The 26930-nt window shown below is 40.0% G+C and overlaps 1 protein-coding gene across 1 annotated transcript in view; it reads right to left on the reverse strand.

The window, feature by feature from the left end:
* Positions 1–464: 464 nt before the first annotated feature.
* The window catches only part of LOC122807960, a 114192-nt gene continuing 87726 nt past the window's right edge, over positions 465–26930 (reverse strand). Inside the window, exons 8-13 of the mRNA XM_044078992.1 lie at positions 19299–19409; positions 18136–18261; positions 15524–15649; positions 13004–13135; positions 11828–12097; positions 465–1301 (exon numbers count right to left, since the gene is read on the reverse strand). Of these exons, the coding sequence (XP_043934927.1) occupies positions 1189–1301; positions 11828–12097; positions 13004–13135; positions 15524–15649; positions 18136–18261; positions 19299–19409 (878 nt within the window). The 3' untranslated portion in view covers positions 465–1188. The remainder of the gene's footprint in view (positions 1302–11827; positions 12098–13003; positions 13136–15523; positions 15650–18135; positions 18262–19298; positions 19410–26930) is intronic.

Consider the following 26930-nt stretch of genomic DNA (forward strand, 5'->3'; position numbering starts at 1 on the left):
AGTAAAGCTATCCCCTTACCCTAACCCATGCCCTAACCCTAAGGTTCGTGACTATCGCACCATAGTGGAGGACATTGCTATGTCCTTCACTGCATTGTAGTCATCACGCACCTTAAGGTTAGGGTACGGGTCATCCCCTTACTATGACCCATGCCCTAACCCTAAGGTCCGTGAGTACTGAACGGAAGTTCAGTACAACACCCGTTCATTGTACTGAACTTCGCATAAGTGCACTTTCGATTAAGTGCACTTTTGCTGCAGTGAGCATTCCATACACTATTTCAAATTAGTGAAAATTCAATCTAGTGTATGGAACCTATATATATATATATATATATATATATATATATATATATACATAAATACATATATATATATATGTATATAAATGTAAGTGTTTGACAGCAGTAATGATGTTCTCTTATTGCAAAGCACTATGCATTTCTGTCATGTCAATCAATTGTTTTAACCAAGAGGCCATACTTATTACATATTAATTACAGTTCTTAAAACAAAACAAAACATTTGTTACTGAAGGAATTAAAAATGTCAATGCTTGTCTTTCAGTTGCCGACCTCTAATCTTCAGGAAGAAAGAAGTGAGATGGCTGAGGGCTTGCATACACTTCTTCTCACTAGTACTTGCAATGATGGGTATATGGTGTCCTCATACGAATGGTCTTTCAGAAAGGTTCTGCATCCACATGTTCACCTCAGACGTGTAACTGGTACATCATAAGATCAATTAGGGGATCACGTTAGTCGCCCTGCTAGACAGGGGTCCAGGGAAGTAAATATTGTGGGAAGAAATATCCCAGGGAATTGTTATGGCTAGGCTTGTATAGGACCTAGGGCTGATAGCCTAGTACCAACCTATGCACCTATGATGGGGCCCTCCCTATCATAAGACACTGTCCATTTTGTTCAGGTCTGTGCACTAGTTTAGCATTGATATGGTCATATTATCAAGGGCCAAATAAAGGCATTATGTTATAATACAGGACTTTGCCACTATAACTAGCAGTAATGTAAACAAACCCTCATAATGGGGCACTGTTGGCATAACAAAATTATTGTCCTTTTCTACACAGGGTTTCATTCGGCCACATAAAATGCAGTTCTTGGAAAGTACACAAACAAGAGGTCATCAAAGTCATTACACAAACAAGAGGTCATCAAAGTCATTTAATCACAGGCAATTTCTGTAGGCCATCCATGGCTGACAGAGCAGGTACTGACGTCTGCAGTTTCTCCTGTAGTGCATTGCATATTGGCAATTGGAGTTCTTCACTGGCAAAGGTGCTAGGAAGCAGAAATATAAAATAACACCAGTTACAAAACAATATCAAAATTAAGATTCATTAAAATATCCTGAAATTAGAACAGAGAAACTCTCATTACAAGAGCCCCAGCAACCTCGGTCTGAATCTTGGCGTAGCTGTACGCTATCTGTGCAGTTCTAGGCAGGTCACTTTAAACTGAGCTGACTATGAAACAGAATTCATGTACAAATCTCAGCTCATTCACTAGAACCACCTGAAACCCATTTGGCATATCAGAACTAACAAAAATCATTAACTTCCAATTTTGGATCATCATGGTATCATGGTGTGGCTTCCTCTCAGCTTTAGAATAAACAGGAAGTAACTCAATTGTTTACTATGAGAAATGTGAATTATGTCAATTAAAAATAAACATTTGTCTCCATTCCCTCTGTGACCATCAAGTTTCTGTCCACTAATGCAGCATTCACTCCAGCATCATAGGCAAGTTGTAGGCTAGCTGCCCTTGTGGACTATTTTAAGGTTAGCCAATTTCTCTTAAGTGAGAATCAAACCCTGTTATTCTTGTCCATGAGGTAATCACCTTAACCATTATACCAACCTCCAACACAGATAAATTAGGGCTGAAGGAATCAAACCTTGTATCATGGGAACTACAGCTCACAGCCTTAACCTCTGCACCAACTGCCAGATGATAAGTACTAGGCCAGCTGCCCTTGTAGATCATTTTAAGCCAAACCATTCCCCTTAGTGAGAATCAAACTCTGTACCTCTTGTCTATGAGGTAAACACTTTAAACATTATGTCAACTCCCAGTGACAAATGCCCCCAAAGGGAGAGGTGGGAACCATGGTCATCATTCAGTGAGGAATATTTTTGGATGCTCCTAAGTCCCCCCCCCCTTCAAACAATAAGCATGGTGCAGTGCTCCACTATGCCAAGCTGAGCCCAGTACATGATTCTGCACAGTCATGGTGTTCTTTTGGAATTTAAGTACTCCTTGATGGGATTTGCACTCTTAGCCCATTTTTGCAGAGTGGAGGACCAGGGTTTCCCCTGGAAATTTTAACCTCTCACTCTCAGTCTGCTCGAGATGGCTCCAACAGCACCCAGAATGCTAGCTGAGACTGGGACATAATCACAAACCGAGTGGTGTGCATCACTCTGATAAAGGACCACTTTTACTGCATGGCTGTAAATCAACTAAAACATAAGCCAAAACCAGCAAAGGAGGTGGTACTTTAAGACTGCGGCCTTTATTCACATTTTCTTTTTTTTTTTGTCTCCCTTGGGACATCATTACACTGGCCCGGTCCGCTCTGCTCTACATCCATGCTGGGTCTACCAGTCTATCTCCCACCCCTAGACTTACTGTCATATTACTGGGGACAATCATAGATGATAAGGGTGTCCTGAGGGCTTGGTTGTCTCCACTTCCATCTGGACTCAGTTGTTATATGCCCTACCGAATACATGCTTGACTCCCATGCTCATCAGTCTCTGATCAAGGTCAACTCCTCTCACTGAATCATGTCTCCCCTAAGGAACCATTATTGATGATGAACACCTTCTCACCCTGGTTAGGAACACCCATCCCTCCCTGCAGCTCCGTCAGTCCCCTGAGCCACTAATCAAACCCAGGCCGACTGGGCTATAGCTAGAGCTTTATCCCTCTAGGTCTCTGGAGCAGCTTCCTTTATTCACATTTTGATCATATCTAGACACTCTGATAACAAACAAAAACAGTTTCACCAATGACATGCCTTCATCAGTTTAGCTATTACCATCTTCACCCACAATGCGTAAATAACTTCTATTACATCATGCAACATTAATTCTATTCTTACACAGCAAAAGGAGGCACAGCACACAAACGGAGCCAAGGAGCAGCGTGTCTCTAAAGTAATAAAATATAGTCATTCACCATACGCACGCTCTCCTTGTTAAGACGCTAAAGACTCTCCAACCGTTTCAATGATGTAATTCAAATATGCTGGCATACACCACCACCAAAATTATTGGCAAATCAATCCAATAGTAAAAACAAACGTTTTTATTCAAGAGGACAATAAGTGAGCGCTTTCGCCAATAGGCTTCATCAGACTGTTACAATGGCACTCATGCAACACAGTTTAAAAACAGTTTCCTTCACAGTAATTGGTTGAAAGCCATCTAACATTAATTAATTATTCATGAAGCTTAAAAAGTAATTATGGCACAGCCAAATATATGGGAAAACAATGTAAACTGCTGTCTTAAAAACACATATAGATAAAGACATATATATTGATATAAGCATCACAAATACTTTAAAAACATACTAAAATATGTATACATACATAAACAAATACAAAAAATAACACTAATTAAAATCTACAATATATATAATTTGCCTAAAAATTAATTGAACTATTTAGGTCTGGGGATCCTTCTATTATTCAAAATTGGTTTGATTTGAACTTTATCGTTCAAACCAGGTGGTTCATCAGCTTTTAACCTGATTATCCATCTCACTTCACATTCCAATGTCAAACTAATAATATCACCCCCTCTATGATTAGAATATACTTTCTGGAGAACACTAAATTTAAATATATGTTGTTTTCCTAAGGCCTGTTGGTGTTTGGCTAACGCATTCACGTCTGAACCCATCCTAATATTATAGTTATGTTCTCTGATGCGATCTTTCAGGACCCTATTGGTCTTCCCTACATAAAATGACGTGCATGTAACACATCTTGCAAGGTAGACCACATTTTTGCTGTTGCAATCAGATTCTGTGTCGAAGTGAAACCTATAATTTGTAACTGGATGAATGAATGTAGTTTCCTCATTAATGAAGCAGCAATGATTACATGCACCACATGGCACCGTATTCTTATCTTTTCGGGTCACCACTTTTTCAAAATTTGCCAACCTGGGTTTACATAATATCCTTTTCAGGTTAGGTTTATTCCTAAAGGCAAAACGTGGCTTAGGTCCCACCATTTCCACAATTTCTCTATTAGAGGATAGAATATCCCAATGTTTAATATACAATTCCTTTATCCTACTGGTATCCCTAGTGTAAGACATAACAGGTCTTACTAACTCTCCAGAAGAATGTGAAGGTGTTACAAATCTTTCATTCATTTCTGAAAAATAGGGTTTAGCTGTTGTCATGCGTAATCCGTCAACCTCAGATATCACCATCTCAATTAATTCTATTTCATACCCTCTTTCAATAAACCTCTTTTTCAACTGCTCCACCTCAGTCACATATTTATAATCTAAAGGATTGTATCTAGAAGCTCTTAAAAATTGACTTTTCATAATATTATAAAAGACATGGTGTGGGTGCATGCTGTTTCTGTGGAGTAATGTGTTCCTGTAGCATAATTTTCTATGGATAGAAGTATTTAAAGCTCCATTCTCTAGCCTAGACACTTCTACATCTAAATAAGAAATCCTAGTGTCTGAATACTTTAGTGTAAACTTCAGGAAATTGGTAGACGAATTCATATGGTCAACAAAAAATCCCAAAGTCTCAACATCTCCAAGCCAAACAAAAAACAAATCATCCACAAACCTACGGTATAACCCAACATGTTCCTTAAAGAGATCATGGTGGAGCAGAAATTCTTCTTCCCAAGCTGCCATGACCAGGTTGGCGTAGCTATTGGCACAAGAAGTGCCCATAGCTACGCCATCCCTTTGGAGGTATATATCTTCACCAAAGACAAACACATTGTTGCACAATATAGTTTCAAGATATAAAGCTATTAAATCAATCTTCGTAACTAGAAAATCTGAATGTGACGATAAATAGGTCCTTATATAATGAATGCCCACATCATTGGGTATCACAGTAAACAGGCTGACGACATCTAATGTCACTAATAAATAATCAGTATCATCATCCAAGTCCTTGGTGTATGCATATAAATCCAATAAAAACTGCTTACTATCCTTAAGTGTGAAGTTATTCATGTCTACTAACGGTCTTAAAGTTGTTTCCGTGTAAATGGATAATGGTTTGGTGACCCACCCTTGTCCAGCTACAATTGGTCTCAATGGTGGATTAGTGCTAGATTTGTGTACCTTCGGTAGGCCCTGGATAATGGGTAACACAGGGTGGTTTACTTTAAGATATTTATATAACTCATCAGTTATACTGGAAGACATAACCAAGTCATCCAATGTATAATAAACATCGAAAACCTTCTGTTTCACCACTTCCATATCAGTTTTGAGATAGACTTTATCATCACCTAAAAGATGTAACATTTTCCCATTATAATCAACCAAATCCATTAAAACAATTGGGCCTCCCTTATCTGCAGGTCGAATAATTCGACCTGCAGATAAGGGAGGCCCAATTGTTTTAATGGATTTGGTTGATTATAATGGGAAAATGTTACATCTTTTAGGTGATGATAAAGTCTATCTCAAAATTGATATGGAAGTGGTGAAACCGAAGGTTTTCGATGTTTATTATACATTGGATGACTTGGTTATGTCTTCCAGTATAACTGATGAGTTATATAAATATCTTAAAGTAAACCACCCTGTGTTACCCATTATCCAGGGCCTACCGAAGGTACACAAATCTAGCACTAAACCACCATTGAGACCAATTGTAGCTGGACAAGGGTGGGTCACCGAACCATTATCCATTTACACGGAAACAACTTTAAGACCATTAGTAGACATGAATAACTTCACACTTAAGGATAGTAAGCAGTTTTTATTGAATTTATATGCATACACCAAGGACTTGGATGATGATACTGATTATTTATTAGTGACATTAGATGTCGTCAGCCTGTTTACTGTGATACCCAATGATGTGGGCATTCATTATATAAGGACCTATTTATCGTCACATTCAGATTTTCTAGTTACGAAGATTGATTTAATTGCTTTATATCTTGAAACTATATTGTGCAACAATGTGTTTGTCTTTGGTGAAGATATATACCTCCAAAGGGATGGCGTAGCTATGGGCACTTCTTGTGCCAATAGCTACGCCAACCTGGTCATGGCAGCTTGGGAAGAAGAATTTCTGCTCCACCATGATCTCTTTAAGGAACATGTTGGGTTATACCGTAGGTTTGTGGATGATTTGTTTTTTTGTTTGGCTTGGAGATGTTGAGACTTTGGGATTTTTTGTTGACCATATGAATTCGTCTACCAATTTCCTGAAGTTTACACTAAAGTATTCAGACACTAGGATTTCTTATTTAGATGTAGAAGTGTCTAGGCTAGAGAATGGAGCTTTAAATACTTCTATCCATAGAAAATTATGCTACAGGAACACATTACTCCACAGAAACAGCATGCACCCACACCATGTCTTTTATAATATTATGAAAAGTCAATTTTTAAGAGCTTCTAGATACAATCCTTTAGATTATAAATATGTGACTGAGGTGGAGCAGTTGAAAAAGAGGTTTATTGAAAGAGGGTATGAAATAGAATTAATTGAGATGGTGATATCTGAGGTTAACGGATTACGCATGACAACAGCTAAACCCTATTTTTCAGAAATGAATGAAAGATTTGTAACACCTTCACATTCTTCTGGAGAGTTAGTAAGACCTGTTATGTCTTACACTAGGGATACCAGTAGGATAAAGGAATTGTATATTAAACATTGGGATATTCTATCCTCTAATAGGGAAATTGTGGAAATGGTGGGACCTAAGCCACGTTTTGCCTTTAGGAATAAACCTAACCTGAAAAGGATATTATGTAAACCCAGGTTGGCAAATTTTGAAAAAGTGGTGACCCGAAAAGATAAGAATACGGTGCCATGTGGTGCATGTAATCATTGCTGCTTCATTAATGAGGAAACTACATTCATTCATCCAGTTACAAATTATAGGTTTCACTTCGACACAGAATCTGATTGCAACAGCAAAAATGTGGTCTACCTTGCAAGATGTGTTACATGCACGTCATTTTATGTAGGGAAGACCAATAGGGTCCTGAAAGATCGCATCAGAGAACATAACTATAATATTAGGATGGGTTCAGACGTGAATGCGTTAGCCAAACACCAACAGGCCTTAGGAAAACAACATATATTTAAATTTAGTGTTCTCCAGAAAGTATATTCTAATCATAGAGGGGGTGATATTATTAGTTTGACATTGGAATGTGAAGTGAGATGGATAATCAGGTTAAAAGCTGATGAACCACCTGGTTTGAACGATAAAGTTCAAATCAAACCAATTTTGAATAATAGAAGGATCCCCAGACCTAAATAGTTCAATTAATTTTTAGGCAAATTATATATATTGTAGATTTTAATTAGTATTATTTTTTGTATTTGTTTATGTATGTATACATATTTTAGTATGTTTTTAAAGTATTTGTGATGCTTATATCAATATATATGTCTTTATCTATATGTGTTTTTAAGACAGCAGTTTACATTGTTTTCCCATATATTTGGCTGTGCCATAATTACTTTTTAAGCTTCATGAATAATTAATTAATGTTAGATGGCTTTCAACCAATTACTGTGAAGGAAACTGTTTTTAAACTGTGTTGCATGAGTGCCATTGTAACAGTCTGATGAAGCCTATTGGCGAAAGCGCTCACTTATTGTCCTCTTGAATAAAAACGTTTGTTTTTACTATTGGATTGATTTGCCAATAATTTTGGTGGTGGTGTATGCCAGCATATTTGAATTACATCATTGAAACGGTTGGAGAGTCTTTAGCGTCTTAACAAGGAGAGCGTGCGTATGGTGAATGACTATATTAATTCTATTCTTGATGACGTACCACAGGAGCTCTACAGAATCCTGAAAGCCTAAAATCCTAAGGCCAAAATCCCGAAATCACACAGGATACCAACACTTACTATATTCCAGCACAAGTACATATAGAAACATATTACCCTTCAACTATACGCAGGGGGCAAGCCCCCCTGCACCCCCTGCTAGTTAAATATAACAACTCTGAGATTGCACTTCAGTGCACTAAGTTACTTGGAGAAGAGTAATATGGTTTGTGTTTTATTTGTTTTTGTATGTACTTGTGCTGGATTGTAGTAAGTGTTGATATCCTGTGTGTTTTCAGGATTTTGAGTTTTCAGGATTTTGAACTTTCAGGATTTTGGTCTTCAGGATTTTGGGCTTTCAGGATTCCGTAGCGCTCCCATTTTAATATATATGCATATGTATAACTATTATAGAACAACAAACAGAAAAAAAGCAATAGCCAAGTGTAAAATACTCCTTCAAAAATGTATTATTTATTTATTTGACATTTGTTGACTGGGATTGTCTGACTGAGCTTGTGCCTTTTTTCAGCAGAGGCCCGGGGAGAAAAGCTTCACAAAAGAAAATATATAACTGGAAATTTCTCAGTAAAAACTAAATTAAATTTCACAGTAAGATAAACTAGTATTACGTTCACTGCACAAGTTATACAAGTAACAAGAAGATAGCCAGTGAGTAATTAATTCTCTGTATGGTTTTGAGAGTAGAATTCAACTACATACAAGAAAGGGCAATAGAAGAAGGTCAAATAGGTCAGCATAGCTGTACAAAATTAAGAGGTCATTTGGCAGATGAGGCAATGTTAGTAGGAGGTGATTAGTAGTAAGGTAGTGCAAAATGCTGAAGAGTACTTAATGCAGGTCTAGAGAGGTTGTGATAGCAGTTAGTTTGACGGGATTAGAGAGTGGGAGGGAGAAGGGGGTGGAGTAGGGAGAGGAGTTGGGTCAATAAAATGGGGGTGAAAAATTAGTAGGGGAATAGAGAGAAGTAATTAATACTCAAAGTTTAGTACAGGAAGTAAGAATAGATAGAGAATTAATGTCAGAAAAAGAGGTGGAAGGAGAGGACCTGGTGTTATCTAGTGGAGAAAAATATTATAGCCGATCCTCTCTTGCCATCTTATCTACATTCTGCAATTAATGGGACCCTAGAGTGTATACATAAATGTATAAGTTGGAAACATTCTAAAAAAATTATAATTTAATACAGGTGTAAAAGTATCTCGTTAAATTTAAATCACAAAAAAGTTATAATATACAATTCCTTTATCCTGTTAGTAGAGGTGTAATATATGCAGTGATATATAGCTATATCTGTCTATATCTATTAATACATATAATTTAATCCAGGGGTAACTAGACCCACAGTTATTCCCAGTAATCTTGTTCATCATGTAAACTGGAATCATTAGAAGTATTACTGGTGCATGTAGCCATTCTGATACAACAAAAAGCAGCAGTGGACATTTATTAACATTCATTAGTTTTTTATCTTCTTTTATCTGCTATCACTTAGATGTTCTCTGATACCATTCATAAATGGACAGAAAGTTTGTTGGGCATATAATGCTCCAAAGGGGCAATGCACTACATAAAACATCCAGATAATACTGCAAGTTATGAGGCATTTTATGTCACTGTTTGGGTTAATGGTACAAAAGGATATAGTCTTATACATGCAATCACAAATTTTACAAGGAGCACAACCTACCAAGAAAAATTCTGAACTGCTGGGATCTGTTTAAAAGAAGTTGCTTCTTTTGAGTTTCCCTAATAACTGGAGTAAATTTGTACCTCTCCTGTAAAAGACCTGACAGGTTTCTGGTAACAGTGAACTCAAAAACTGATATCACACCAAAGTTAGACAATAACTTTGAATAGCAGATCTTACCTTCTGAATATCAGAATAGTAATATCAACAAATTTAACAATGTGGTCAGACTGAACCTGTGCATTCCGCAGATAAGACTACAGTGTCCACTGTGCTTCTGGCCCATGCTATCAATGATGTCTGCTAACCTCTATACTGAAATCTGTTCATTAAACAATAAATTATAAAACTGCTCAGAGCAGCAAAAATTCTTTAAAGCATATGAACTGCGATTTGGGTATATTCATGAAGTATTTTGAACATAGTTGTATTTATGATGACATTACTAACAGCTTTCTTAGTATTAATAAGAGAATGTGTTACCTGGAAGATCTATAGATTATCTGGGAGGGTAGCTGACGAGATCTCTTGGGGTTTCTGGCATGCATTTCCATTGATTTTTTTTTATGTGGATGTGACAAGGTTGTTGGATGGGACCATACATACTTCACTATAAAAACCTTTCCCAGAAATTCATTACTAATAAGTGTAGTGTGGATGAAGTACTGTGGCAGGGCTAGCCACCTTGTGGTGCAAACATTGGCTCTAGATGATTGTAACTGTTGAAGTGACACCCTAACCCCATGTGCAACAATGGGAAAGAGGGGATATGGATGGATGGATGCTTACCAGTTGTCATCCAGAACATGACTGAGAATACACCCACTGTCTGATAAACTGGCAGTATGCACACTCTGCTGGGCTGATCTTGCAGTGACTTTCACAGCTACTTAGTACAATTACAGTACAGAGTCGATTATCCAAACTAATTGGGACCAAGGGTAGTTCACATAATCAAACATATAATTGAACTGGGTAAAAAAAATAATAAAATCTTGCTTTTTTCTGTATGCAGGAATATACTTTTCAACCATTCAGTGATTCCAATCTACAATAAAGAATATTTTTCACACACGAGCTGGCTACAAGCTCAAAAAACATGTGCAGTCGAATACATATAATGTTATATTCAGACTTTATGATTTTTCCTACCTGAAAACTTTGGAAGGCTGGTTCGGATAACAAACGTTTCAGATAATCGATGGTCTATTGTAACATTTTTGGCTCAGCCAATTGGTAGCAGTTAACTATGATTACTGAATTTTAATTACAGTACAAAAACCTGGGCGGCCACGGTGGTGCAGTGGTTAGCATTGTCGCCTCACAACAAGAGGTTCTCCGGTTCGATCCTCAGCTGGGGTGCCTTCTGTGCAGAGTCTGCATGTCCTCCCTGTGGACGCGTGGGTTTCCTCCGGGTGCTCCGGTTTCCTCCCACATCCCAAAAGACATGCAGAAGGTGGATTGGGAACTCTAAATCAGCCTTAGTTGTGAGTGCGTGTGTGTGTGTGTGTGTGTGCCTTCTGTGGAAGGTTGGGCACCGGGCTGGCAACTCAACACTGTAAAACTCCACTGCCAATCATGAGCGGACAAGTGATCCGTTGTGGCAACTACTAACCGGGAAAAGCCGAAAGAAGAAGAATTACAGTACAAAAACCATGAAGGACTGTTAGTCAGAGAAAATGACAAATGAAACAAGCAATTAAATCTAGATAGACCAGAAATTGCATGTGGACAGTAGAGTTGGTGTTAAAGCAAAAAAGACAGTCTCAGAGATATTATTGTAAGCTGCAGGGTGTACTCAGAAAGTTGTTTCTGTAAAAAGAAAAAAAAGTAGCCTTATTGAATTTATCCATCCCTCTGCTAAATGCTGCATCTCACCTTTCTTTATGCCTACATTTTCCATTTCGTTTTCTCACGGTATGTCTTTGCCTCAGTTACTTTACCTGCTCTTCTTTTACATTTCACATTCTATTCCTTCTTTTCACTGTCAACCTTCTCTCTTCACTGACTCTGTATCTGTTTTTCTCCCCACTGCAGCTTCCCAGAATTTCCTTTGCATATACCTGATAATGTTCTTGCCCTCTCACAGACACTGTCACTTCGTCCTTTCCTGTACAGCGCTGCTACACACACTACGTGGAGGGAGTCGGGCTGGAGAGTCTGAAGGAACACTTGTTTGATATGGCTGGAAAGTGTGACAACAGAAGACTGGCCCCCTGGTTTAATGTGCTGGACATGATACTGCAGGACCCATTCGTTAGGAGCAGCCCAAGATGCTGACATGCTATTTGAAGTGATGTCTGTTACCATCAGATGTTGTGGTCGTTGCATTTCTACAGTGAGAAAAAACAAACAAACAACCAGCACTGTTTATCAACAAACCACATACATAATCAGTACTTTTATAATATTATCTGTAGGAAATACTGCAAGCATTCACTGGGGTTATAACATCCATAACCCTCACAACCACCCCAATAAATCATTGCATTATTCGCTGCAGCACTTTTGCTGAGCGGGCAATTGCTGTGCTCTACCCCATGCACACAGCTTCTAAACCATTACCTCAAGAAAAAGGAAGTGGGTGCAGTAGATCTGAGATCTCTTCAGTGTGTTCATCTGTGACATCATGTACAGTGACTCCTGCTGGCAAACATAGGAACAGCAGTCACTGTTAATTCCACAAACTTTAGTGCTCCAACTTTGAGCCCTATAGGCCTATTCTGCAACCCCCCCCCCCCCAAAATCAGTGCTCCTATATCATTACCTTCAGTGAAACCTTCTGGAAAAAGAGGAAAGTAGATGACAACTTCCACATTACTGACTCTTCCAAAGCATTGTGTATGATTTTTCTGCTTGGTTAGCCTAGAACTGCATTGCAACAGCTGTCAGCTCTTCCCCCACCTTGTAGTAAGTACTCCTGCAGTATAATCAATGGCATTTCCTCCTGGAAGATCCCTAAGTGTTCTTACAGTATTACCTATAGTGACCCCTGCTGGGAGTTGTTGGGACTGCAGTGGCTGCAAGTTCCTGCATAATTAGTGTTTCCACACTTTTACCTACACTGCCACCCCCGCTAAGACAAGCTGGGTGAGGTACATATATAAGCTCTCCCTGTTACTATTTCTACACTATTACCCCACGCCACTCCTGCCATCCTCCTCACCCACACACATTGGGGTATAGATGGAAAATGCAGAAGGGCTAAATCATTTGAAAATGATGTTTTCATGCATTACCTTTGCTGAGCTCAAGTCCAAAAGGCTGTGGCTGCAGTAACTGTGACCTCCCAATGGCCCGCTGTCCAACAGTATCACTTATTCTGGTTCTTGCTGGGAAAGGCGCAGGTGGAAAACTATGCATTTTTGAATCTAGCAGAAAAAAGCAACAACAGGATTATTGCACAGAAAAATGTCACTGTTCATTGTTATTACCTACATAAATGCCTCCTGATACAGGCTGACAGTTCATCATCTGTGAGCTCTCCTACAATACTGCACCACTATCTACAAAATCTCCTGCTGGAATAGACTCAAGTTCCAGAAATTATCAGTTCCATCTCCAAATCTATACCATTACCTTCCATGTTCCCTGCTAGGAACTCCCTTCCCCAACAGTCAATACTCTTACAACTCCTGCTGGGAATACTGGGACTGCAGAAACTGTGACATCTCGGGTACAGCTAAGTCTTTAACCATCACCTTCACTGGCTTCTCCTGTGACAGACATCTGCTGTCTCTTATATTTTTGGAGCTTAAAAATAAGTAAACTGGGGAAAAGAGAAATAAAATCTAACCTTGCTCAGTATGTGTAACTATTACCTACACTGACCCCTGCTGGCAGTGCCTGGAATTGTGGAAGTTGTGAACGCGTCACAAAGTTTTTTTGTTTTTTTATGCATATTACTGGAACTTTGTTGGTATATCAGTTAGAGTCAGGGTTCTTTTATTACTTATTTATTTATTTATATATTTATTTCAGTTTGATAACTGGGTAAGTGAGCTGGTAATAACCTGGGCACTGTGAACAAAATACACAAATGGAAAATTGTACGTAAACTAAAGAATGCACAGAGTTGTACAGTGACAAAGTAGAGACAATATATTTGTATGCTAGTCTATTTGTAATTATAAATGCAAGTACTAAAGTGCTATTATTAGCTATATTATTACTATTTACAGTACATACAATTAAGGCAGGCATGGGTTATTTTATTAGTTGTTCATAGGTTCATAGGTTCATATAGGCTATCTGCCCTAGGGCATTTATAAGCCTAGCCAGAGTGTGTTTGGCTTTCGCCACCCATTTTAAATTTATGTTGCTATGCCCTTTTTCGAGGTTAGTATACTGTGCCTCTGTCTAACAGTGACACAGAAGTGATACCCGGGGTAAACCTAAGATCTCCCATCCACTCATCAAGATTCCTCTTGAAGAGAGTCAATGAGGGACTCTGCCTAACCTGGACTGGGATTTTATTCCAGAGTGAAGGGAGCCTCTGGGTTATGAATCTGTCCCTCCAGCATGTCCTATTTATTTCAGTGCTGATATTGGGGTGATACCTGCCTGTTAATACTGGGACTGCATTAGTAGTGCTAAGCACCCCAACTTCCACCTACAAAGTCAATATTCATACATTAAAATCAAGTCCAAGGTACTCAGGAAAGATACCAGCAGCAGAGCAGTTCCAATTCAGAACTGGAACTGTTCTGCTGGTGGTATCTTTCCTGGGTACCTTGGACTTGGTTTTAGTGAAGGTTTGGTGCTTTTTGCCATTTTCTTGTGCAATATTCATACATTTTTATATCTGCCAGGTTAGCTCGGAGGATTTAAGGGTATTATGAGCTGCTAACAAGTTTTTTCCTGGAGTCCTGAGTTGAATTCCTTCAGTTTAGATTTATCCATTGTTTAACTCTGAATACAAAAGTGTTACCAGATTGCCCATTGAAAAAAAGACACTTACATATTATATCTATACCCAATTAACTAATAAATAGAATAACAATAAAATACAGTTCTTCTTATCCATCACAGTTGATACACCTATGCCGATACCTGGGATTACCTGTTGGGAGAGTCTGGTATTGCTGAAGCTGTGCTGCAGGCAGTGTTGCTTGCCATTAGTTTTGCTGATTTCCACTGGAAAAGGGTGCATCTACACTAGCTATGAACATCACAGGTTTGTCTACCTGCACAGTTAATTACTCCGACCCCTGCTGACAGAAGCTGGAACTGCAGTATCTGTATAGACCAGCCATATTCACTGTTCCTACATAATTCTTCCCCAATACACTGCTATAGCCAATGCTTTTGACATAATTACACTCAATCAGCTATCATACTGTATTATCCCACCTTCACACAGTCAGACCTCCAATTTATTCTGACATGGGCCCTCTGTTGTGGTGGCCTGGGACTGCAGAAACTTATCTCCCCTCCAAGAGTGCTAACACAGTTCTACAGTGACATCCTACAGGAAGAGATTAGAATTGCATAAACTGTGTACTTTCACTTAAAGCTAGTGCTACTGTAGTGTTACCTACAGTGCCCCCTGGTAGGAGAGGTTGAGATTGCATTAATTATTTTCTCCCTTCTGTCATTGCTTCTTCACTAGTGATTCTCAATGGGAAATACTGGCTGTAGGTACAGCCTCTCCCTTCATTCAGTGCCTGTACACCTCCACCTGCAGTAATTGTTATTGCAAGAGACAAAAACGGAAGATTGTGTACCGTCACCTACAGAGAATGCTTTTACATTATTACCTTTCTTGAATTTGTCTGACACTGGCTGCAGCTGCTGTAGCTGTGTTCTCTTCTTGGCCTGTCCTTGTACACCATTACCTGCAGTAACTCTTGTTGGAACACTCACTTGTTTCGGTTTGTATATTTCTGGAGCAAGGAAAACAAAAAAAAATTATTGCAGACAAGAAGAAGAAACTCCTGCTCAACAATTGCTCTTATACTTTTAATTACAGAGATCTGTGATGCAAAAAGTTAGCAACAAGACCCCCCTCAATCCCACACCAGCCGACAGTCATTTAGTGATTTTCTATTCCTGTGAATAATGATCAGCCTTGGAAGCACCTGATACTGCAGAAATTAAGAGTTCATTTGCACACCATGCGGTGGCGGTGCTGCGGTAGTGTTGTCGTCTCACAGTTAGACGTTGCCTGTTCGATTCTCAGTTAGAGCGTCTTCTGTGTGGCGACATGCGTGAACAGGCGTTCCTTCGTTGAAGGTTGTGCATTAGGCCTGGCAAGCCAGCATGTAAAACTCTACTGCCAATCATTAGCGGACCAGAGTTCCGCTCTGGCGACCCCTAACCGGGAAAAGCCGAAAGACACAAACAAATAATTATACCATTCCTGTGGTTGATTGTGTCTGAAACAGACTGTAATTGCATCAACTGTTAACACACCATGTCTTGTTCAACTACACCATCATCTAAAATATCACCCGCCATGAGACAATTAAAGTACTCAGTAATTCATACTGCCTTCGTGGTCAGTTTTCTTATGCTAGTATTTACAATGGCTCTTGTTGGAAGAGGACATAGCTGCAGATGTCTGACTTCCCCTGTACAGAAGGCTTTTATGCTGTTCTTTACCTGACTTCCCCTGGAACAGCATTACCTACAATGACCCCTGCTGGATGAAGATGGGACTGCAGCAATTATGAGGTCCAATCCACAGTTACAGCTCTTACACTGTTATCAACAGTGACCCCTGGGAGAGCCTGTGATTACAGTAGCTATTCCACCAGTAGTGTATTCCTGAGCCATTACTGCTTTTTTTGCTCCAATCTTCCTCACCAACCATCAAGCATTCCTTCTACTGGCCACTTGGGCCATTCATTCCTCCACGGGCAAAAGGCCTACTGCCAATTCTTTCCCCTTGAGGCAAGGGTGAAGCAGGCTAGGCGTGATGCTGTCATTTATGTAGGGGATTGTGGTTTTCTGCTTACATCCTAACCCCACAGTGCATATGCAGTAGCATGCTCAGAGGTTGGTATGTGATGGTCATAAGCAAGGTGGGGGGGGGGGTCACACACTTCCAAAAATGATGGAACCCCCTCAAGACTACCCTGTTCCACTTTCAGCCAACACTGCAAAGTTGTTTACAGTCCCCACCATGGATTCAGGCACAGGAATGTGCACACCAAACACCTGATCCAACACCCTCACCCCCTGAATAAACAAGAGCAGAGTGCAATACTTCAGCCTTCCCTTCCCCTTTGCCAGCTCAAGCAGGTGCCAGAGGAGCTAATTGAACTTGGATCACCCGAGTCATATTCAGGGATTTAAACTTCTGCTTCAATGTGTTACGGAAAAATATTATGTCTCATGATTATTCTTCATTAAATACACTTTAACTTGCAGTTTCTTCACAAATGAGTCAAATAAATGTCTGTGATATGTTTATGTCAAAGAAAAATTTAAATACAGATGCATGATTATGCAAGAGATTTTTTTTTGTATAAGTAGTAGCCTTATATTATAACAACTGCATTCTATCAGCAAACTACATTGTACTAACAGATAACTGATAAGTGCTGAAGGAGTTAAGGGATTTTATATTATGTTATGCTTGATTGTGCCAAGTATCTGAGGAAACCAGATTAATTAACAGTATGCTCTGGCCTTCTCAGGCTGGGGATGAGTCGTTGCAAGGATGTCTGTAAGATAGTGTGTACTGGTCCTAAATGTTACAAGATCGAAAGATACTACATTTTAGACCAGGTGGTCTATGTTTTAAAATGCATACTTGTGAAGTGTTCACGTGAATCTCTAAAAAAGAATCACTGGCGATGAGGACATTTTTAAATACACTGATTCACTGAAAGTAATGTAATATCAAAGTTCTGCATGCATGAAATTAATAAGAAAACATATATGTGTAGTGTTTTTTCCTTTGTTCTTGGAGACTGATCTGGAAATTTGAGTAGGTAGTCTCCCAGTGCTGTTTGTGGAACAAACCAGTACTTTGCACACCCTTAAGTGTTATTCTTGACTCAAGACTAAAAGGTAAAATTCTTTGTTATTTATTTGTGAACTTTAACAAATGGGGCTATTTCTATACCTTTACAGACAATGACTTCTACTTACATCTGCATGTCCATGAGTTACAAAGTTAAATAAAGTGCCATTGCAGTACGCCACTGCATTTATATGCAAAATCCCTTGTCTGTCAGCTTCTTCCACAGCCTGTACTTCTAAATTATAACATAAACTACCTGACGGAGGAAGGTGGAACTGTAGTAGTTGTTGGTTGCCTGCACAGCCTATACTCCTACATTATTACCTAAACAAACTGCTGAGAGAAGCTGAGACTACAGAATGCATAACTCCCCTTCAGACGATGCTGTTATCCCATTACCTCTGTTGATATCCACTGGAGCACGCTGTGGCTGTGGTAGCTGTGAGTTCCTCCTGGACTGTTCTTCTGCATAATTACTTGTTGTGTTGCCTCCTGCAGCAGATACTTGCTGCGGTTTATACATTTCTGGGGAAAGAAAAATAATTATTACAAAGAAAAAAAATCTCCTTCTCTGTCATATTTACTTCACAAGTGATCCTTGTTAGTAGAAGATGGGATTGTATCACTTGTAAGCTCTCCCCACAGTCAGTGTTGTTTCTTCTTCTTTCGGCTTTTCCCGGTTAAGGGTCGCCACAGCAGATCACCTGTCTGCTCATGATCAGCAGTGGAGTTTTACAGTGTCGAGTTGCCAGTCTGGCACCCAAACTTCCACAGAAGGCACACACATGCACTCACTCACGCCTAGGGCCAATATAGAGTGTCCAATCCACCTACAGCATGTCTTTGGGACATGGGAGGAAACCAGAGCACCCGGAGGAAGCTCAGGTGACCACAGAGAGGACATGCAAACTCCACACAGAAGGCACCCCAGCCGAGGATCGAACCGGAGAACCTCTTGCTGTGAGGCAGCAACACTAACCATTGCACCACTGCGGCTGCCCTCCCTGCAGTCAGTGCTGCTACAACATTAATTGCAATGCCCCCTGCTGGGAAAGTGTGGGATTGCAGCAACTGTCATTTCTACTTCTGTCAGTGCTCCTAGCTCCTAAAGAATTACTTACTGTGACCTCTACTATGTGCAGTTAGATGGATTAAGGCACAAGGGTCCATTTTCAGCCACAAACTCATTATAGATAAAGCAACAAAACAATGTGTTACAAGAAAGCAAAAACTTGCAATCAAAGGCATTTTAGTTCAATAATATAAAGTTAGAAATAAGAATGAAATAAATATTCATCCTACAAGAAATTAAACTAGTCAGACTGCACAGTATACTCATACTCAGCCAAGACATAAGGCAGTGAAGTCAGATTTTTGTGGTCCTTGCATAGTGCTGTCTGCTTATGATGATGTAGAGGAAGAGATGTTTGTGGGTTAGTAGGATACCCGAGTGATATAAAAATGTTGCACTTGATACTTAGATACATTTACTCTCAGACAGTACTGTCTGGAAAGTAAACCAGGTGTCCGAAGCAGGGTAAAGATAAGGCATATGTCATTACCTTTGTTGACTCCCGCTGGTGCAGGCTGTGAGCTTCTTTTGGTCTGCTCTTGTATTCCACTGCCTGCAGTATTTCCCACTGGAATAGTCACTTGCTGTGTTTTATACATTTCTAGAGCAAAAGTAAAGAAAACATAACAGTTAGTTCCCCATCAGTAAGTTCTCCTGCATAATCACGTACATTGACCTCTACTAGGAGCTCCAATCAACATTCAGTGCTCCAATACCAATACCTACAGTGACCCCTGCTGGATGATGCTAGGAATGCAGTACTTCACCCTTCAGTACTCCTTTCTTTCACTCCTGCAACAGCAAAATAAGGCCATTTTCTTATTCATGCTTCAACTTTCTATTTTACTGCACTCATTCCATTGTACCATACTGCTTTGACTTACTCAACTGTTTCCAGCTCACTTATTGACTGATTCTATTACATGTTATCTGTTTCATTCACTGTATCATTAGCACCATTTTGCATTATTACCTATCTACTATTTACCTAACTAGTTACATCCCCTCATGTTATTCCTTGAGCAAATACCAATCCACATAATTACTGACACTTGGTTTCAAAGTACTGAGAATGTTCCTTTCTTACCTGGGTTTAGTGCCTATCAATCATTCAGATCATTTTTCAAGGATGGGGGAATTTCTGTAGTCATACACAATCCCATTACCTCATAGCAAATTCAACATGATAATAACACTGAACTCCTGGATTTCACGGTGTTGATAAACAAGTACAGCTATCGTATTATGGGCAATTATGTAACCTCATCTGTGTATCCTGCTGTCTCTGACACCCATCTCATCCAGCTTGTATCCCTAAGTACAGAGTGTAATACAATAATCTTCGGCAACTTCAACTACTCATACATTAACTTGCAACTTACACAGCCAACAACAAGTATGCATAGTCATTCCATTAACACCAACTCCCTTAACCAAATAAAGCCTTCACAAAGCAGAGGCTCCAATCTCCTTGATAATGCCCAAGGTCGCCCTCTCTATGATTAAATGAAACAACAAACACACTGTCATTTTCTCAGTAAGAGAACTTCATCCAGCCCTAAAGTTTTCAGGGAGTTCTCCAGGGTATTCCCCTATTGTTATTAGACAATTTAATGCAATTTAAAACCTCCCTTTTCAGAACCCTATGACTTATACCGCTGACTTCTACTCTCACCTCATGCCTTCAATTGATGCAGCAGTGTCTGTCCATCATAAGTACAATGGCAAGTTTAAGAACAAGCCCATCAATGTCAACAAACCGTACAATGAAAGGAAGAAAACTTCTTGCAACACTGAATGCATTTTAGTCCCCCATACCAGAAATAGTCTCAAAAAGGTCTACAAAGGGCTAAGGCAAAAGATTAAAAGTAACAAAGACAAATATGAAATGAATATCTCCACCTCTTCATTAACACCTTGACAGTACCCACCCATTAACCTTACCTTATATTTTTGAGGAGGGACAGACCAGTCAAGCCATGTAGGCATCCAGTCCCCCTTTTAAGGAAGATACTATATCATCCATCCATTTATCCATCCATCCCTCCATCCATCCCTCCATCCATTCATCCATCTAGCCATCCATCTATCTTTCCATCCATCTATCTATCCATCCATCCATCCCTTCATCCATCCATCCATCCATCCATCCATCCATCCATCCATCCATCCATCCATCCCTCCATTCATCCATCCATCCATCCCTGCAGCCATCCATCCATCCCTGCAGCCATCCATCCATCCATCCATCCATCCATCCATCCATCCATCTATCCATCCATCCATCTATCCATCCATCCATGCATCCATCCATCCATCCATCCATCCATCCCTCCATTCATCCATCTATCTTTCTGTCTATCCATCCATCCATCCATCCATCCATCCATCCATCCATCCATCCATCCATCCATCCCACCATTTATCCATGTAGCCATCCATCTATCTTTCCATCCATCTATCCATCCATTCACCCATCCAGCCACCCATCTATCTTTCCATCTGTCCATCCATCCATCCATACGTATGTTTGTCCATCCATCCATCCATTCATCCACCCATCCACCCACCCATCCAGTCATCCAGTTCCCATTTTAAGGAATATAATATATCCATCCTTCCATCCATGCACAACCCCTTTTTCCAGTTTTAAGGAAGATGATATATTGCACTAATTCATTTGCACTGAGTGTCTATTCTGCAGATGGGGAAGGCACTGCATAATGAACCCATCTTTCCACCATGTTTTATTTATTTGCCAATTAAAATTTAGATCACTGGTTCTGATATTTGCGGGACTATTTAATTTGTGAAGATATAAGAAATCCAGGACCACTGGTCCCTGATGGCACACAAGACAAGACATAACTCACCCATCAGGAGTCTTCTGAATGAAGGGACAGCACTTCCACTCTTTTCTAGTAGTTAAGTTTTTAAATCAGGTACCTTCTTAGGAACCTCTTGGTCTTTCTAGTTATTTAACGTGTCGAGTGAGGTGCATCCCAAATGGGGCATTGTGCTCGATAACTGTGAGAATCAATGCTGAATATAACATGACTGCTTTAGCTCTGGATGACAGTCCTGTGATACTAAGAAGAAGGACTTCCTGATTATTGTTGTAACATGATGATCAAAGAGAGCATTCTCAGCACAACTTCCAAGGTCTTAAACAGCATTTTCATTTTGGAGTGGGGTGTTGTCATTGTTTTATGTTGGAAGGAGGATTTATTTACCAAATGCGGCAATATTGCATTTTTTAGCATTTCATTTGAGCCTATTTTAGTATGGTGGATGTTTATGAGTATAAGATCTTGCTGAAGGGCAACAGGAGGAGGACACAACAATAACTTCCAGTTCAGGAGGAGGATATGACAATAACTTCCAGTTCAGGATGAAGACATGACTATAACTTCCAGTTCAGGTGGAGGACATGACAACAACATCCAGCTTACAGTCATCTCCATTCTTATTTAGCCAGAGGTTCTGGATCATGGCCTGAGTATCAGAAAGATAAATTCTGAATGAAAAACATCTCAGCACTGAACCCTGCAGGACAACACTGGTCACCTACACACTGCAGCATCATGTGGGTTCCGTTCTTTAGCCAATTTGCTATCCATCCCCTGATACTTGTCTCACACCTCACATCTCCATAAATCAAGTGTTAAAGGCCCTATCCAAGGCAAAGAACACTGCTTCCATGGGACCTGATAATATCCCAGGCTGTATTCTACACCATCTCCATCAAGAACTAGCTTTGCCATTGAGCATCCTATTCAACCACAGCCTAATTACAGGCTTCATTCCAGCAGAGTAAAGAACTGTCATTGTCATCCCCTTGCACAAAGGTGGTGCCCTTACTGACCTGGGAAACTATCATCCCATTAACTTGACAAGTCTGATCTGTAAAGCCACAGAGCATATTATTATGGATGTCATAAGCAAGGACATAGGCAATCTCCAAACACTTGACCCCACCCAATTTGGATTCATCAAGGGCAGATCTTGCCTATTGAACCTAGCTGACTTCTTTGAGACTGTCACCAAGGCCCTGGATGAGGGAAAGTCATTTGACCTGGTTAAGGCCTTTGACACAACCCTCCACTTGGGCATCATTAAAAAGCTAACACAACTTGATGTTAATTCCTATCTCATCAGATGGGTAGCCAACTGGATGACAGATAGGACGCACAAGGTCAAAATAGGTGCCACCACCTCTGACAGCAGACCTGTCACTAGTGGTGTTCCCCAGGAATCTGTCCTGGGACCCCTACTGTTTCACATCTACTTCTCAGAGGTCCAGGTAAAGACAAAGGGCGTGTGGCTGACCAAGTTTACAGATGACTGCAAGTTGGGTGCTGTCATTGACTCCCCAAATGACGTTAACATACTGCAAGAGTGTCTCACAGCTACAAATAACTGGTGCCAAAGTCATGGCCTTAAATTAAATGCAAAAAAATGTATTATCATACGATTCAGCAAAAATATGGCTCCTCCTGATTACCACATCAATGGCAAACCCCTAAGCACACAACCTGGGTACTATGGTTGACAACAATCTCACATTCGACCATCATGTGGCGGCAGTGGTCAGAAAAGCATTTTACTTGCTTCATCATTACCCCTCTGTACTCCTCCTCCATTAGACCTATAATTGAGTCTAATGCCCCGTTTGGTATGTACCTCTCCAAACACCTGCACCAGCTGAAAAGGCCACAGAAATACCTCACAAAGAGAATCCATGGCCTCCAACACCTGTCCTATGTGGACAGGCTCAAATCACGATCACATTACTCGATATCAAACAGATTGCTTACAGATTGCTTAGAGGTGGTCTGTGTCTCACCTACAAGGCAACATCGGACCCTGTCATACTAGAGATGCTCCATATCCATAAGTCAAACTCCTCGCGCATTACCTGGTTGATAGGCCTAAATCTAATATGTGACATCAACAAAACCTGCTGGAGAGACAGGTCTGTCTCCCAGAGGCTGCCCCATCTCTGGAATAGACTTCCCATACATGTCAAGCAGAGTACCTCGCTGACCCTCTTCAAGCGCAACCTTCATGAGTGGATGGGAAACCACAAATTTATACCCGGGGTTCCACCTTTGCCCCTCATTGACAGGGGCAACAGGTGCTGACTGAGGTTTCTTTTTTAGGGGATAAACCCTTGGCTAGGCTTGTAAGGTCCCCAGGGCCATTAGCCTACTAACTCCTATGATCCTATGATCTGACCACATAGTGATCTATTTATAATGCATTAAGATTGCTAACTATTCTAGCATGCAGGAAGTCAAATGTTTTTGCCAGGTCAAGGCACACAGTGTAGACAGTGACCATTTTCAATAGCCTGTGTTGCCCTTTTGAAAAAGGTAACCAGATTCATTAGAAAAGATTGTTATTATTAGTATTAGTATTAGTATTACTAGTATTATTATTAGTATTACTAGTATTATTAGTAGTATTACTAGTATTATTATTAATAGCATCATTATTATTACACTATTAATAGTAATAATGCCCATATGTTACCAAATAGGCCTACTGCACATACAGTCCCTTTTCTGAGGTGACTCAGGAGCAGGAATGCCTGGTTAAGTGATTTACATAAGGTCACACAGTAAGTGAATAAGGGCTGACAGAATCAAAGCCTGTACCACAGAAACTTCCGGTTCAAAGCCTTTACCACATGTTCATCAGGTCAGTTAAAATATGATCCATTCCATGGCTTTGCAAGTAACACTCATCAGATAGATAGACCTATAATTTCCATGGTCAGTGTTAGGGCCACCCTTGCTGAGTGGCATCACTACTGTTATGTGCCAAACCTCAGGAACAAAGCCAGTGGCTAAACTCAGGTTAAATAATTGTATCAGTGTTTGTTTAGTACTGTTTGTTAAACACCCGGGTATACTGTCAGGTGCCATGGAGGAAGGATTTTTAGTCTTGGACTGTACTTTCAGTGCATGCTCTTTAGTGATGATGGGGAGGATCTGAGAATTTTTAGACAGTGATATCTGGGTTAGAATTCACACTGAATTGTCTGGTGCTTTAACAGTGTCTGCTGGATCAGAGTAAGTGATGCCATTATTAATAAGTTCAGAGCAATGGCTCCTAACATAGCTGAAAAAGTACTTGAAATTGTCCATAAATTCAGATGCTAACATAAGTTCAAAGACTACTTTGGTATAGCTAATAGTATTGTTAAAGTTTTTAATCAATTTTCTAATGTTATCATTGATTATAAGGGCCTTTTGATGTGCTGCATACATTAAGAAGTTTTTGTTTTCTTTTGTTGTAGATTTCATTTATGTTGCTGGACCACCAAGGTGGTTTGTTTTTAAATTTCCCATTATATTTAAATTTGGTTGAAAATGCCGATTGTTATGCATTTATCTAACTGGGCCTAAAACTCCTTTGTGAAGCTACGTGCTGTGGCCACTTCTAGGGTGATGCTACTATAAGTGAATTTTGAAATTTCATCATAGGATTTCATCAGATTAGTATGTTTGAAATCCTTGAATTCTGAGATACTGATTATATTGGGTTTAGAGATTTTAAAGGGGAAGGTTACTAATTTATGATCTGACCAAGGAAGGAGATGCCAGGGGGAAAGTACACAAAGAAACTGTATTCATAAGGACCAGATCAAGAATATTATGTTGTCTATTTTTTTAACAGACTGGTCTCATGACTTTTCGTTTATTAAATGTAAAAAAATGTAGGTTTATCCTAAATTGGGAGTTGTGTGTATTTCATTTTATTAAGGGGTAGTTAAAGTCTCTCAAAATAATGGAGTTCTTGTTAATAGGGAGTTTATCAAGTACCTTTAAGAACCTTACATAATTTTCAAATTTCTCCTTCCCCTGACCATATAAGAGGCGGGGGGTTGACATAATGGTTAAAGTGTTTATCTCACAAAAACAAAGTACAGGGTTTGATTCTCACCTTTGGTCACTGTCTGGTTATTGGCTAGATACAAAAAAGCACCTAAACAGGCATCTCCAAGGGTCAGCTTCTGGTGATTTCTCCTGTCCACCTGGTGAATCTGGGCATACTGGGGCAATGCAGCAGCTGCCTCATGTACACAGACAACCCTCTCCTCCTACCACCCAACAATACAACCTGTGAGAGATGCGCTTACATAGCCAAACTGGAAGCAAAGCTCTCTCCAGCCAAGATTTTGTTAGACAGTCCAGAGGAGAAGGTTAACACCTGCACTACACCTTAAGCAACACATAGCCCTTCAAAACCCACACAATTAACACCCACACATAGCAACACTAAACCCACATATGCAGAGGCCCTTAACATTAACCTGCTCAAGCAACAAGGACCTCCAAAACTGAAACGCAAACAAACACCAGTCACAACCAAAGTAACACATAGCTCGCAACACTAGTGTGCCACCCAACAACAACCCCTAAGGCAAGACAACATACCCAACACGTTAGTCATAGGTGACTCTATAGTCAGGCACACTGATGTTCCACTCACCAGGCTGAATAAGGAGAAAATTACAGTCAGCTGCCTGTCGGGTGCCAGGATCCGCTACATAATGCATGCATCACTCCACAACAAGTACAAATACGACTCTGTCATTGTCCATGTTGGAGTGAATGACTTGAGATGCACCTCCCTGGACTACATGAAAAGAGACATGGAAGAGCTCTCGGGTCATGTGGCCCAGGCAGGTATGACCCTAGCCCTGAGTAGCATCCTGCCTTCGCCCAGAATGATACTACAGTATAAGGACAAAATGATTGACTTCAACAATTGGCTAAGCTTCTGGTATCATTTAAAGGGGATCCAATATCTGTCTGCCTGGGATGACATGATCGACAAACCACGATGCTTTGCCAGAGATGGTCTGCACCTGTCACCTCTGGGATTCAGGTTACTGGCTAAAGCTCTTGCCACCCCTATATTGCCTTCTTTAGGCAAGGTTCAAAGGACAAAAACCACCATTGTAACAGATACAAGCATGCAAAATCTGAAGGTAAGGCTACTCAATGCTAGAAGTCTAAACCTCAAAATGTACTCTCTCGAGGCACTCCTAAAAATGGAGAACATCGATATCTGTGCAGTAACTTAGACCTGGTTCAAGGGTCCAGAGAGC

This window comes from Protopterus annectens, chromosome 8.part0 (assembly GCF_019279795.1).
Source record: "Protopterus annectens isolate FY-2018-M chromosome 8.part0, PAN1.0, whole genome shotgun sequence".
In the NCBI taxonomy this organism is placed as follows: Eukaryota; Metazoa; Chordata; order Ceratodontiformes; family Protopteridae; genus Protopterus; species Protopterus annectens.